This window comes from Alosa sapidissima, chromosome 2 (genome assembly GCF_018492685.1).
Source record: "Alosa sapidissima isolate fAloSap1 chromosome 2, fAloSap1.pri, whole genome shotgun sequence".
Classification (NCBI taxonomy): domain Eukaryota; kingdom Metazoa; phylum Chordata; class Actinopteri; order Clupeiformes; family Clupeidae; genus Alosa; species Alosa sapidissima.
This window is the reverse complement of record NC_055958.1, coordinates 15,815,042-15,830,744: the sequence shown is the minus strand read 5'-3', so window position 1 is coordinate 15,830,744 and position 15,703 is coordinate 15,815,042. Positions and strand designations below refer to the sequence as shown.

Here is a 15,703-nt window from a genome sequence, read left to right as displayed (position 1 = left end):
TTCAACCCATGCCCAAGTTTCTATACAGTAGGAACAGTTTTTGTTAAATTCAATGTTCACACATTAAAAGCTCAGTTAACCAAGACATTTTTGGTTAATAGTATTATCTCATGCCAGGACACTATTGAATCATAAAACATCACAATTTAGAAGATAAAAACAGCAACATAGTTATTTATGTGATAGTTGACAGTAGTATTCTTGTCTCACCAGGATGCAATCGGCCCTTAAGACATTATTGCTTAGGATCAGAGTATAGGCCTCTTCTTCAGTGAAGCTTTTAACACAGTGGCGATTTTCCCCATTGATTGCCAGTGTGAGAGTGAGTGTCTCTTTAAAGTCTTTCAACTGAACACTTTTGTACTCCACAGGATCCTAAAGAGGCCCACAAAAGATATTAGTCCACAGGCGTGCCACCACTTACATGAAGGATATGAAGTCCTGAAATTCAAGATTTATTTAGTGAAATAAGTCATCTGGCAGCAATGCCTCCATTAGCCATTACAGTCTCAAACACACCTTCATCATTTAATGTATTTGTCATTTTCAACAGAATTTACCAAAGAAAACTTAATCAAGGCATAATACCTCTAAATGTTGTCTATGTCTCATCATAATGCAAACAAATGTTGAGGAATACTGCCATGCAATTCATACCTCATAGGGTTTGATTGGTTGAGGAAAGAGGTGTGTGTGGCCCTGGACATTCACGCTTACGTCTTCCTGTGCCAAGTTCAAGACTTGGAGGAGACTTGTACTTGCAGGTGGGGGCTCTACCACAGTTTCCTAAAACAGAGATGGTTATTAAACCGTTGTACACCATAAATAATGTGCATCTAAAAGTATAACTCTTTTAAGGGGCCAGAATTGAACAGAAAAGTTCAGCAGCATAAAAGCTTACAATGACAGCGCGCTCCACAATAGTGGCAGCTCCAAAGGCCAGGGCAGCGAAAATCATGCCAGTGGCCATCTTCCTAAGAGGCCTGGGAGACAGACAGAGAGAGAGAGAAAGAGAGAGAGAGAGAGACAGACAGAGAAAGATAATGACATAAGATATACCTGTTATTCATTTCCAAGTTCTAAATATGCAGATGAAATTGCATAGATCTTGCACCAATGTGCTTTCCATACCATTTTAACAGTAAAAAAAACAATTAAACAAATAGCTGAGCATGTCATTTCCCATATCTCTTTCCCATGTACGGCTCATGTTGACTGTATAAAACTTTCACTGCTTCAGCATTTAATATCCACAGTAACAGGAGGACTCACGTGAGTTTGATCCTGCACAGGCCAATGAGCGGATACAAGCCCATGTCAAAGACAGGGATGAACACCAGAATCAACAGGGCGTTCAGCATCTTTACAATGGGAAAGGGGCACAATCACAAGGTTGTAATCGGTCGCAGAGGTTGTAAAATGAGGGACAGTCATTGCTGGAGTGAAATGATAGCCTGTTTTTGAACATATTTTATGGGTTAGTTGAGGTCAGAGGGATTTTAATGTGCAGAGATGGCAATAACTCTTGAGTAAATGAGTATATAACTCTGGTAAATGAGAGAAAGAGAGAATGTTTGTGAGTGTGTGTGTGAGGGGGGTGTATTTATACAGGGTTATAACAAAGGGAGAGAGAGAGAGAGAGAGATAAAGATATAAAAAGATATAAAATATTTACCTGCATTTGATCAGGTTTCAACACAAATGCACCCTGTGATATAAAACATGAAATATAGCATTTCGTTATCAGCACTAGTACTGTATAATTAAAGTACTAGATAATTGCTTTTGATAAAAATGTAATCTTATCTCTATAGATACATCTAATCTTATCAGATGACATTACTGCCAGAAGTCAACAACAGACTGTACGTGCACACTGCCGCCGACTTGAGCTTCCAAAGATTCAGGAGGTCATTCATTTTCAATGGAAGCCGGCTTCTCTCAGCTGCCAGAAGCAGCAAATCCGTCGGCGTCGCGTTTTGGGCGTCTTGAACGACTTGAGTGTCAAGCAGAAAGTTGAAAGTCAGTCAACTTTATGGTAATGAGCTATGACGCGGTTCAGCGACCAACGACCAGCAACCAATCGAATAGAATAGTATTAAGATAGAACATTACATTACATTACATTTAGCAGACACTTCTTGACCAAAGTGACTTACATATGTCAGCTGTTGTCAGGGGTTAAGTGCCTTGCTCAATTGAACCGACAACAGGCTACTGCACGCTAGCCCAGCTCCTTAACCATTACACTACCAACGCCCCGATGATCGAACGTAAAATGCTGTCACGTCAGAGCGTCCAAAGCTTCCCTGTACTTTTTTGACAAGCGTCCTTGACAGGGCGACCAGAGCTTCTTTGGAAGCTCAAGTCGGCGGCGGTGTGTACGTACAGAGATTGCACTGTATTCCATCTAACTGTAATCACAAGCTTAGTGACAACTCAAGTCTGGTCATATTACGGTAATCCATTATTGTATATTTGGACATTTTAGGAAGTAAAATACAATGTCCTCACGGACTATGCAATTACACTACTTTGTGTAAGCCACACATGACCACGGCTCAAGTGTGTAGCACTCATGGACTATAGAGCTCAAACTGGAAGTGCTTACCACGGCCAAATTATTGACATGACATTCTCCTGCTGCGCGTACATTTAGTACAATATAGTATTAATAATATTAATATAATAATGGTGGGAACAGACTTTGCTGTGAGGAGTGGGCGTTGGCTGAAAGCTTCGTCTATTTATCCTAGTTAGCTACAAGTCTCTCCTGCTTCTCAGTCTCCTTCCTTTCCTGTTTTCTGACCGTAGGTATTGCATAAAAACTAACCCCAGGGTTGTTATCGCTGTTGTTAGAACAGCCTAGAACACACACAACATACAATGGTGTTACATTTTGTAAAATAAATTTGATATATATAGCCCATCCTTGTAAAATAAATGATATATATTATATATATATAGCCCATCTTTAAAAATGTAACTCTGGTAGTGAGGAGGATATATTGGCTATGGCAACAATATGGCTGCCATGAACATTGATTAAGTAGATTGAATAAGGTATACTATACAATAAATCAGCCTTTAACACAGTATTCTCAATGCAACACTGGAGCATTAATGGACAATTGGACAGTCGCCGACAGAAAAGGTCACCATTTACTTAAATTGTGAAAACAAACAAACAAACAAACAATTAAACAGAACTCACAAAGTTCATGTTCATGCGGGTGGCCTGTAGCACCCATCGGGACCCCTGTAGCGGAGAGAGGAGAGAGGGACAGTTAGTCCACGCCTGCTGAGCTCAGGAAACAGGCCTCATCATGGCCATTACCCATCATTTCCAGTCCACAGGCTCTCCATTAGGCTGCCACTGGCCCTCAACTCATCATACACTTGATTAAGCGCCTAATAAAACACTTCTCTGCTCCTCTACGGCCATATGGGCCTTGGCTTTTAGTTTGAAGATTTAGAGTCACACAAAGGGTCTCTGTACCTTGTCTTTCTAATTTTGTTGGTCTTTTTTCAAGAGTGCATTCATTTTCATATTCAATTTCAACTTCTGTTCATTTGTGTGTGGTCAATGATTTTCCTGTTTCTTGTGCTATAATTCAATAGGATTCAATTTTATAAAATTGTTTCCCTCAGAAACTGTGTGTATTTAATCCTAATTTCTCTGACATCCTTAATTCAACAGAGGTTCGCACTTTTCTTCATTTTGTTTCCACAAAGTGATTGACAGGTCTATTATTTTTTAAAACATATTTAGGACGGGTGAGGATTGGTAGTGTCTTACCTGCTGGTCAAACAGAGCCCAGAACATGGGCAGGGGGATGTAGAGAACCAGCACCCGCAGCACCATCTTGATCTCTGAGATGAGGCGTTTCTGCTCACACACACACACACACAGACACACACACACACACACACACACACACATAGACACACACACAGACACACACACACAGATGAATTGAGCGGGCTTCATTGACTTTTGGCCATTTATGATTCATTTAGATAATATAATATCCTTGTTATCCTGTAGGATGCCAAAGTAACTTAATTCTAATGTGTTAAATTTAACCACTGACGCTGCAGACCGCGGAGCCCCTAGGATCATCACTGGATGATAATGTAGATGTGTTTTGGTACTTCCCTCTGAACCGGCACAAGTAATGAGAGCCAGGGTTCGTTAAAGTCATTAGGGTGAAAGGGTCTGTTTGAATTACCGGATACTTTTCCTGTGCCCAGTCCAGCCAATGCTCTCTCGTGGGCTCATACTTGGAGGTCCTCCACTTGTTGCGAATGGCAAACTAAAGGCGAAAGGAGTCACCGGTCAGCTGCATGGTCAAGAGCCATGGCAATCCACGTACTGAATTACATCTATGATCTCACAGTAGATCATAGAGAGCTGGAGAGCTTATATAGTTATATAATTACATATATGTAAATATAATGTAAATATAATTACATAATAATTACATAATTTTAATGCTCATTTAAAAAGGCATGTGAGTAGCATGGTCCTGATGAGGATACTCACGCCAATGCATTTGCACACATGCAGCAGAACATTCCCTTCTGGTGGACTCTTCTTGTAGAGCCCACTGCCAGCGATGAACACCACTGCAATTAGAAAAATAACACTGCAATTTAACACTGTAATGTACTCAGACATATGGGGGATTTCTTTTCAGACTTTCCAAAATCGAGAGATAACATCAACTTGGGGAGACTTGTCAGTGAGACAAGGAGATACAAAATGACAGCCCACTGTTTAAGTTTCCTAGACATCCTCATTTATTATACCACAGCTTACGGGACGAGCTGATAGGCATCCTGTTTCTATAGTCAGGCCAAATGTGTTGTGGCAGGGCTGTTTTGACTGGCAGCTGGGAGGCCACTGCAGCTGTGACAGCGCTGTGTTTTATGCTGATGGGGTGCCCTCATCCATAGGGGCTTCATGGCTCACTGGCCACGCTCAGCCCAAGCATGCACTGTCCAAACAGACCGTGTTGCTCTCCTCCCAACGCACTGAATGAGACAGTTATTCACGGCCAGTGCTGTCTAATGCATCAAAGTGCAGGAGCAATCTGTAATAAGAATATATGCCAGACACAGGCTTTCATTTTGTTCTCTAGCCCTGAGTGTGTGTGTGTGTGTGTGTGTGTGTGTGTGTGTGTGTGTGTGTGTGTGTGTGTGTGAGTGTGTGTGAGAGAGAGAGAGAGAGAGAGAGAGAGAGAGAGAGAGAGAGAGAGAGAGAGAGAGAGAATGTGTGTATGTGTGTGTGTGTGTATGTGTATGTATGTGAGAGACAGAGAGAAAGAGAGAGTGAGTGTGTCTGTGTATATGTGTGTTTGTATGTGTCTCACCCAGAGCAATGATCATTAAAACTGCAGGAACTCCAAAAGCAAGAGCATAGCAGTCACTACCAAAACACTGGACATCACCTGTGAAGCAAAAGAACAGAGAGCAGAGGGCTCATAAACACCACCAGCACTATCAGTGGGACCACAACCAGAAGGGACTAAAGAATATATCTGACATTGTGCAATGGTGCGTTGGTGTCTGGCTGACACTGACTGTTCTATAAAATCCTAGATAATCTGATGAATTGGTGGCAGATAGCATTAGTCAAATTTGTGATATTAGTCAAACTGACTTCTCAGTATTGGTGTGATGACCGTTGACAGGACACTCCCGGCATTGATGGACATGTAGAAGATGGAGAAGAACTTCCTTCTTTCCTCCGTCTGAGGGAAAGAGGAAGAAAAGTATGTATATCAACAGTAATCCAACTTCATACTTTTTTTCCCAAAAGAATGACCTAAACATGTTTGCTAGTTAATTGTATGACCTATGGACTACTACTTTACATCTACACTATATCAGTGACTAATGATGGCTATCCTGGTTATATGCTGGGCCTTCCCAACGTTCGGAGGTCTGCTAAATCTACATATAATGACCGCTGCAAAGTATATAATGACCGCCTTCAATGGCAACAGGTTTTGTGCTTCTGATTCAGATGTTTCATATAATTCTGGGAGTTGTTGGTTCGCTTATTGCAATGGAACTCTCCACAAAACAGTAACAAAATAATAATAATAAAAAAGAAAAATGTGTGAAGTTTCTTTTCTCATTTTGGTAAGTAACCGTATAAAAAGCGTGATGATGTATTGTCCGCCGGTCATTGTCAGAAAATAAGTCCCTCCGCTGTACGTCAGGGTGCTGTTCGCCCAGTCTGGACTTATTTTCCGATAATGACCAGCGGACAATACATTATCCCTTACTTACATGCTCCTCTTCAAACTGGTCTCCACCAAAGGCAGCCACACAGGGCTTGATCCCCCCTGTGCCAAAGGCGATGAGGATCAGCCCAACCATGGACAGCACTCTGGAACATGAGGACAAACCAGCAACAACAGTAGTGTATTACCACCCATATACTTTCACATCCTAACACAGGAGAATAGTGTATTACAACCCATATACTCTCACATCCTAACACAGGAGAATAGTGAGTGGCTATAGTGGACAGAGTTCAGCTTCACTTCACATTGCATCAATTTAACTTGGTTGCAGCAGATTTCATACACACACACACACACACACACACTTGAACATCATTTCACTTACATGTGCACGGTGCTATCCCCCACATCTGGAATGGCCCCGACAGACTTGATCACATGGCCAAGGACATAGACTATGGAGAGGTAGATGATAGTCCTGTAAAACACACAAGCACACACACACACACACACACACACAGAGGACGAGAGAGAGAGGACATCAACTTCGACGAAGCAAACATTTACATTCAGTCATTTAGCTGACATTTTCACCCAAAGCCGCTTACAAAAAAAAATGGAACAGTCAAGGTACAGTGCGACTAGGACATGTTAGTGAAGCAATAAGTACTACTTGCAAAGAATGGAATAACAGTTGGAGGCCACATTGTGAAAGCCTGAACGGAAGAGGAGTAGGTCTCAACTCACTTGAACTTCCCCAGCCATGAGTCAGCGATGAGGGCACCCAAGACTGGAGTGAAGTAACACAGGCTACTGAAGGCATGGTACACGGCCGTGGAGAGGTCCTTGTCCCACTTGAGGTAGTGTATGAAATACAGGGTCAACACCGCTACAAAATAGGGATGTAAAGTAGAGACAGACCGAAACACAGAAGATACACAACATGAGGCAAGATAACAGGACACAAGATAAGACAAGACAGGAAGTTTACTAATTGTGATGGAGACTTTGCATCACAGGTCACACATGTCAAATGTGACAGCAGAAAGGCAGTGGGCTGTCCTACTGGTTAGCACTTCGGACCTGTAACCGGAGGGTTGCCGGTTCGAACCCTGACCAGTAGGCATGGCTGAAGTGCCCTTGAGCAAGGCTGTCCTATCCCCTCACTGCTCCCTGAGCGCCGCTGTTGATGCAGGCAGCTCACTGCGCCAGGATTAGTGTGCTTCACCTCACTGTGTGTACACTGTGTGCTGTGTGTCATTCACGGATTGGGATAAATGCAGACCAAAAGAGTATATATACTTATACTTATGGAGGAGGGGAACATTGTCACAAGTCTTTTTAGAAGTCTACAGTAGGCCTACATATTGTCACTCATAGAACTACAATTTGCTCGCATCCACTACAAATAGTTAGTGACACAGTTTGACTACACCATCAATGGAAACTGCCAGCCCCATTACCTTTCATTCCATAGTAAGAGAAGCGTTCGCAGAACTCGTTGACCACGATGAAGCCAATGCTCACTGGGTAGTTGGTGCCGCATATTGTCTGATTGAAGGGACACACAGGCAGTCATGAGACAAGATAGTGAATGATTTGCTATATAGACAGGGCCAGACAGAGAGGCCATTCCTTAGCATAGTGTGTACACCATTGTTTCTGAACAGGCCATATTCATGATGGTCAAGGCCGGTCAGAGAACCACTACAATGCACTACTAACTGTTTGTACCCATGGCCAAAACCATTACATAACGATCTGCAGGCATAGCCTGAAGTGAGTGTGCGTGACATTTTTACAACCCCAAATTACCAGCACTTCAGTGGAGTTTGAGTTCCGCCACACTACTTGCCTTTAAAAACTAATGGCAGCCATGTGACAACAGATGGGCCATTCACACCACAGGATGCTGCACTGCAACCCCAAAGGAGTAAAGGAGAGGAATGCAAGTCCCAAGGAAGAGAGAGTTCATCCTTCATACATGGTTTCCACTATAATATTCCAGAGGTTTTGAGTTACACTGGTCTTTAGTTATCTATATCTATAGGCTGTTCCCGCTGAAGTAATTGAATTTCCCTTAAACAGTATAGTACGCCATCAAGGATAATTTCTCATGCATTTTGTGTATGTTGTTGGTGATATTGAGAGAGATATCATGTTATACCAGGGGTTCCCAAACTTTTCCACGACAAGGCCCCCCAAATACCACTAGGTTCTGGCCAAGGACCCCCTTGATGTGTTATTAAACCCATCGACAATACTACGGCAAATGTAAAAATGCATTAAGCTAATCCTAATTATTATTTTAGCCACAAGCACTTTGCGATAGAGCATACAGTGTTTAAAAATTGTATTTGGGGCTTTCTGCTATATGAGAGCTATCACTCTACTATTATTCACAGTCATTATCATGGAAAATATAATGTCCAGATATGCGACACAATATTATAATGGCATTGTATAACAACCCTCATAGTAATAAAGTATATTTTGCATTTTCAAATGTGTTTATTTGTTCCTTTTATTTTTCCTTCCAACTTGCTGAGGCCCCCCTAGCACCCCCTCGCGGCCCCACAGGGGGCCCCGGCCCCCACTTTGAAAACCACTGTGTTATACTATTTAAGGTGACATAGGTGGTAACACTGGACTGCATAGATCTATTAAACTTGACATATTGTTTATGAAACAGTACAAAAGATCCATCTTACTGGTGATTTCCTTTTCCTCTCCCCTCCTTGTTGTTCTGATGAGTAATCTAATGGACAAAGGTTCAGAAACAGAAGTTACAACACTAACATGACCCATATGTCCAACACAGCGGCACAGTGTCTTGAGACAATGTAAATTATGATTCAGAGGTCAAGTATGCTATGCACACTGTCTAACTTTTGATCAAGTATGCATTTTGGAAAACCAAACCAATAAAAGATAAGAATAGAATGAAAGAAAATAGCTTAAACACTCCTTTCACCTGACCATGACTGAACTGTTGCTATACATTGTCAGAATAAACAACTGTCAATCTAAATCCACTGAAACACATTGATCTAGTGAGCTGCTCCATTGAAGGGGGATTTGGGCAGGAAGTGGCATACTCTTGTCTGTCAACCCCCCCCACACACACACACATTCAACCGCAAGTTAAAGTCTAAACCCTGATCCAGGATGACCAGAGTATAGCGAGAAATTGACACATAAACAAAACACATTTACAGAATCATAAGAAATATGTTATAACGTAACATAAGATGCAGTTCTAGTTTAAAACATTACTTAGGCCTAAAAGAACAGTTTCAAACGCCTGCGCAGAATTTAAAAATTCTATGATATTCTGGCACTCCTTGCCTCACACGCGCAAAGAATGCGCAACGACAGGCTATATATAACTTTTCTCCGACCAAGTTACCCTAAGTCTGCATATGCATGGGAAGTCTGTAGAAAGCCTTTCAACGTAGCCTATGTTTTTTGTCATAGGGTAATGACGGAGAGAAAAAAAGGAAAAGAAGAAAGATGGGAAATCAAGCAAAAGAAAATAAAAGACATCTTGCCTGAATTACTTAAGCAAAATGCATTCTCTTAATACTTCGTGGTTTCCAAAAGTACATAACTTTAGGCGACATGTCATTTTCATAAACAGATTATTAAAGCTAAAATAAAATCCATCGGCTGAACAGTGCAACAGTGCAACATTCACGCCTGCAGCCGTCCACGTCTCCTGGCAGTTACTTCTACACGGACAAGTTCCATATAGGAGAAAAGTCTGTTAGAAACACACGTGTAGGTTATTTATCCCAAAATTGTTTTCACAGGGGAAAGGAGTTTTCAAAAGCCAACATTACCCTTCTTTTCTCCCATTTGATCAGTAACGTCTTGAGTGTGTACAAAACACACTCCCTCCTCGTTGCAGTAGTTAGAACTCTTGACAAGCGTCCAAGTCCGTCCCTCTCCGCCGTACCCGTAGTGCAACCAAGTCGCGAACCGCAGCTCTTATAGGATTTTATCCACGTTGGTTAATGTTTTACTTACATAGCGCGAATGGATTACTTGGCCAAGTTTTGGTCGTTGTTGTCATGCACTTTTTCTGTCACTCACGGGAATGCAAGAGGCCAGCCTCTCTCTCACACACACACACTCAAATAGAGATGTAGCTAGGCAGCTCTTTTGTGATGGACAGAGGACCGTTTGTTTGGTATGGAGCTCATGGCCCAGGACTAGAAATGTTTGGTTCAATGAGCCAGGCCAGCCACTGCGCCCAGAACTGTTTGGATAACATTTGAGAGGGGGGCTTCTCGCTGATTGGACGGGCAGACAGGCTATTTGTCATATTTATTACATTGTTTTGTCTAAGCGTCTGTCCTATATGTAGCGCCTCAACAGGGCAAGCTGACTACGCCACCCCTTGAAAGGTATAGTTTATCTGAGCAAGGGGAACGCTAATAATGTTGTCGTCACAGTTGGTGAAAGTATAAAAATATAATCTTTATTAATAAATAGGCTCACAAGGCAGTTGGTTAGTCACCAGATAAACGAAAAAGAAATGAAATAAAAGAAAGGGAACCACATGGACAAGGGTAGGGGCTGGGGAACCTCAGCGTGGGCCAATAGGAAGACTAAGATTAGGCCAGGTCTTTCTAACACACGTGGTCTGGCGCACACTGTGGTGTACTTCAATTAACGAGACGCCTGCACACGTTCAAAAGGCTTTACTAATAAAATGACGGTCACAGCACATACATGTACATTCCATACAATGTGTGATCTTGAGCTTGCGCAGTACACATTAACTCAAACTACGGTAAGCCTATCAGATCAAAACTAATGTGTCAATACACCACATTAAACTAAAAGGGGAGGTAAAGGTAACTTAAAATATTGCTCCAACTTTAAAGTACACTTCTACAGTTAACAGTTATCATTATGACTATGAATCAACATTACACACATGACTCAATTAACTTTACTGAATGCTGTTAACTCCTTTAGTTACTTAAACTGTGAACCTGTAATAAACTAAAATCAGCAAACAGTCTTTCATTGGCTCTCAGCACCATGTTCAGTCTTGGTAATGCTGTGGCAGCTTTGGGGTACGTTGAGAGCGCCTCAAAGTCTGGAACTGGGTCAGGTGGTTCAGGTGGTTTCACCAGTTCTAATGCTGAGGGTCCTGCTCTGGAACAATCCTCTAACAGCTCCGGCAGTTGAGTTGCTTCCTCATTAGACCCTTGATCTGGAGTTTCTGGAGAGTAGCGAGGTCTCAGCTGGTCTCCGTGGCATCGGTACACTTGGTCAGTTGTTTCGCCTTGCACCCTGTATGACACCTTCCCAGTCTGCTGTTTTACTACTCCTGGAATCCACCTTGGAGTTTCTCCTGCTGTGTTGCGCAAATAAACATGTTCATCAAACTGTCTCTCAGCAGCCCATTTGTCATGTTCTTCCTTCTGTCGATACTGCTTCCTCCTCACTGTTTCTTTGATGCTTGGTTTCAGGAAGTCCAATCTAGTTCGCACATGTCTCTTCAAGAACAAGTCGGCAGGTGACTCTCCAGTTGTGCTGTTGGGAGTTGTGCGATAGCGCAGCAGAAGGTGAGAAACTTTGTCCTCTAGGCCCACCTCTGGATACGTGCTGCTGCCATTGTGGGGAGCCCTTTGTGCTCTCCAAACAATGTCAAGAGAGGCCTATGATCTGTGATCAAATTGAACTGTCGTCCCCACAGATATTGGTGAAACTTTTTCACGCCATACACTAGGCTCAATGCCTCTTTCTCTATCTGTGAATACTTTTTCTCCGCTGGGGACAGCGTTCTAGAAGCATAAGCTATCGGATGCTCTTCCCCATTTGGTGTTGTGTGCTGAATCACTGCTCCAATTCCATAAGCAGACGCGTCACATGCAAGGGTAAGTGGCAGGTTTGGATCATAGTGCACTAACACTTTGTCACTTGTCAATAGTTCTTTACATTTGTTAAATGAATCCTGCTCAGCTTTGCTCCATCTCCAGGTGGTTTGGTCTTTTAAGAGTCTGTAGAGTGGTGCCAGCACTGTGCTCTGCTGTGGCACAAAACGGCCATAGTAGTTCACCAACCCTACAGTAGGAAAGCTCAAAGCTCTTTGACATTTGTGGGAGCTGGTGCATCATGTATAGCTCTCACCTTGTCTTTAGATGGATACACTCCCTTGCCATCTAGCACATGGCCCAGATATTCAATTTAGGTCCTGCCAAACTCACACTTGGACTTTTTCACTCTCACCCTGTTTTCTTGTAACTGCTGTAGAACTCAATCTAGGTTCCTTAGATGTTAGAAGACTCGTCTTTTCCCATCACAAGGAGATCATCCAGGTAAACGACCACGTTGAGGTCCTTCATCAGGTTCTCCATGATTCTCTGAAAGATACTGACCGCAGAGTTTACACCAAAACAGAGGCGATTGTACACAAACAAACCCTTGTGAGTGTTGATTGTTGTGTACTTTTTTGAATCTTCATCAAGGAGTACTTGTTGGTAAGCTGAGGCGAGGTCTATTTTTGAAAACAACTTTCCACCACTGAGTGTCGCCAGCACCTCTTCAATGCGTGGTAGTGGGTATATATCAGTGTTGGTAGCCTGGTTCACTGTTACCTTGTAGGCACCACACAAATGGATTGCACCATCCCGCTTGATTACAGGGACTACTGGAGCAGCCCACTCGCTATGCTTTACTGGGGAAATTATATTCTCCTTCTCCAGCCTTCTTAGCTCGTCCTCCACTTGAACTTTCATTGCAAAAGGCATGGGGCGGGCTTTATGGAATCTAGGAGTGGCATTGTTATTTTACTGAAATTGTTGCCTTAATGTCCTTTAACGTTCCCAGTTCATCTTTGAACACACAGACTTTTCCAGGACTTCCGGGATTGACTTGGGTGAGGGCAGTTTTGTGTTTTCACTAGCATTCTTAATCATTTTCCAGTCTAATTTTATTTTTTCATGCCAGTTCCTGCCGCAAAGCGAAGGTCCATTTCCTTTAACTACAATTAGTGGCAAGTCAGCGGACTGATTTTCATAACTCACTCTGGCTAGGAACTGTCCTTTTGGCCAGTGTACGTCTTCAACGTGACATGGCTGCCCTCTAGTGGCACATGTGCAAATGACTTTTTGTACACAGCCTCTGAAATAATGCTAATGGCGGCTCCCGTGTCTTTCCATTTGAATATTTTCTTCATTTACTTCAAAGTTGACTTTGAATGCCCTTCCGTCCGTTTCACTTACACTAAGCACCGCTACCGCTTCATCAGCATGAACATAGCCTGTGACGTTTTGTTTGCTTTTTCTCTGTTTTCCTCTCTTCCCGTGCGTTGGCTCACTAGCCCTGCACGCTTTCTGTATATGCCCAAGCTTATCACATTTATGGCATTTACTGTTCCTAAAGTAGCATTCACTGGCACCATGATTCTTGCCTTTACATCTGTAGCACTCCGCCTGTGCTGAGTCAAAATGTTTCTGTTTCTGGTTTACCTTGTGAACAGAAACGCCAGTTTCGTCGCTTCGCCTCAATTGTTGTGCATCTCGATGAGCCGTTTCCATGTTGAGTGCGATCTCAAGGGCTCTCGCAAAAGTCAGTCCATCCATGGAGTGTAATTTGCGCTGACTGGCTTCATTGTAGATTCCACTGACAAAGCCATCGCGCAGAGCCTCATCCAACTTCTCCCCGAAATCACACCGTACAGCAACTGCTTCAGCTCGGCAGCAATATGAGTCACTGTTTCGTCACTTTTCTGAACACATTTCCGAAACCTGAAGCGTTCGGCTATGACCAACGGTTTGGGCTCATAATATCCTGTGAGTATTCCCACGATCTCATCAAAGGTTTTGTCTTTCGGCTTCTGGGGCTGAAACAAGTTACGCAAAAGACTGTATGTCGAAGCACCCACAGCACTTAATAAAGTTGCTACCTGCTTGTTGTCTTCAACGTCATGCGGTATGAAAAAGAGCTCCATGCGCTCCACGTAGGCCGACCATTGTTCATGTTCAGGCTTGAACTCGTCAGGTCTAGCAAAGTTAGCCATCTTCACTCACTTCACTAGCCTAGAAATCTAGACGCGCCCCTAGTGGCAGCAAATTAATTTGCTGCCAGGGCTAGTCTAGCAACTCTCCGTTGGCTTGTGAGCTCCAGAAATCGAAACTTAATCAGGCCATTGAAATCGTGTATAGAGTCGTTAGGTGGGCTTAACATAATGATTGATGGCAGAGTTGCAACGGTTTGGCTTGAATTCCCTGCTACTTGAAAACAAATAAGATGGATGTTGCTGCTGGCGAACAGTGTGACACGAGTTAAGCTTTTATTATGTTGGCAAACGTTTGAACTAGCCAACTAGCTCCGCTGGTGGGAAACGCATGGGACTCATAGCGCTGCCGCTGTCCTATTGCGTGCAGAGGGAATTTGAAAGACAACTGATTATCCCGCCCCTCGGACTGAGCACTGCGAACGGTGAGTGCCCAGACCCTACATTTTAATGTGGGTCTGGCTCGCCAGGCTATCACTTCACTGCTCACTACAGTTATATCCACTTTGCCTCGTCGCCAATTATGTGGTGTACTTCCATTAACGAGACGGCTGCACACGTTCAAAAGGCTTTACTAATAAAATGACGGTCATAGCACATACATGCATGTTCCATACAACGTGTGATCTTGAGCTTGCGCAGTACACATTAACCTCACATCTCTGCCAGAGTCGCTTCGTCATTCCGTATGGACAGTGACCTCGGGAGTCGGTGTGGGTTGGCATGCTGCCCTGCTGTCACTCGGTCTGAGCGGCGTAGGGGTGGAGGCATTTCCTCTGGGGGGTTTTCCGGGGGAAGGGATCTGGGTGACATGTGGGCCTCCTGATAGTCATCAGGATAAACCATGGCTACAGTTTCATCCTCCTGCATTTCAGCGGATGCCGAGGGGGCGGACTCAGCTCTGCTCATGGCAGAAGCGACGGACTCAGGTCTGCCCGTGGAGGGAGTGGCTGTCTCTATTGCCGGCTGTAGTGCTTCAGGGACTGCCCTTAGTTCAGCCCTGTGTACCTGCCGTGACGGTCCATCCCCATCAATAGGGGCCCCAGTTCCCGAAGGCCTCTGTTGGACTTGGAAGACAGCCGGGTTCCAATGGTCCTGGATCTTATTCCTACCTGGTGGGTGGTTCCGCAGGTATACCAGCTGCCCTTCATCGAGTCCAGAATCATTCACCCCATCATTGTGGCCTTGGTTCCGACGCTGTGCCAGCTTCCCCGCCCTCTGCCGGACATGTTCCTGGGTTATCCATAGGCTCTGCTGATGTTCGTGAACCCAGTCGTCCAGCGTGCTCTCTCCCTGCAGTGGTTCCCCGGTCCCCAAAAGGAAGTCTACAGGTAGTCTGGGATGGTGCCCGAACATGAGGTAGTAGGGGGTATGCCCTGTTGTCTGATGAGGTGTTGAATTGTAGGCAAAG

General features: G+C 43.7%; 1 protein-coding gene across 2 annotated transcripts in view; it reads right to left on the bottom strand.

The window, feature by feature from the left end:
- The window catches only part of slc15a2 (solute carrier family 15 member 2), a 32,247-nt gene that overhangs the window by 4,430 nt on the left and 12,114 nt on the right, over nucleotides 1-15,703 (bottom strand). The window contains exons 1-17 of one of the 2 annotated variants that reach the window (XM_042084666.1): nucleotides 10,100-10,243; nucleotides 8,969-9,015; nucleotides 7,721-7,808; nucleotides 7,005-7,146; nucleotides 6,643-6,735; nucleotides 6,301-6,400; nucleotides 5,666-5,756; nucleotides 5,376-5,453; nucleotides 4,547-4,629; nucleotides 4,233-4,316; nucleotides 3,800-3,889; nucleotides 3,215-3,259; nucleotides 1,676-1,708; nucleotides 1,273-1,361; nucleotides 902-983; nucleotides 658-786; nucleotides 211-375 (exon numbers count right to left, since the gene is read on the bottom strand). In XM_042084666.1, coding sequence (XP_041940600.1) covers nucleotides 211-375; nucleotides 658-786; nucleotides 902-983; nucleotides 1,273-1,361; nucleotides 1,676-1,708; nucleotides 3,215-3,259; nucleotides 3,800-3,889; nucleotides 4,233-4,316; nucleotides 4,547-4,629; nucleotides 5,376-5,453; nucleotides 5,666-5,756; nucleotides 6,301-6,400; nucleotides 6,643-6,735; nucleotides 7,005-7,146; nucleotides 7,721-7,808; nucleotides 8,969-9,015; nucleotides 10,100-10,115 — 1,455 coding nt within the window. In that variant the 5' untranslated portion in view covers nucleotides 10,116-10,243. Of the gene's footprint in view, nucleotides 1-210; nucleotides 376-657; nucleotides 787-901; nucleotides 984-1,272; nucleotides 1,362-1,675; nucleotides 1,709-3,214; nucleotides 3,260-3,799; nucleotides 3,890-4,232; nucleotides 4,317-4,546; nucleotides 4,630-5,375; nucleotides 5,454-5,665; nucleotides 5,757-6,300; nucleotides 6,401-6,642; nucleotides 6,736-7,004; nucleotides 7,147-7,720; nucleotides 7,809-8,968; nucleotides 9,016-10,099; nucleotides 10,244-15,703 lie in introns of those variants that run through there. The other variant, XM_042084665.1, reaches the window with a different exon arrangement.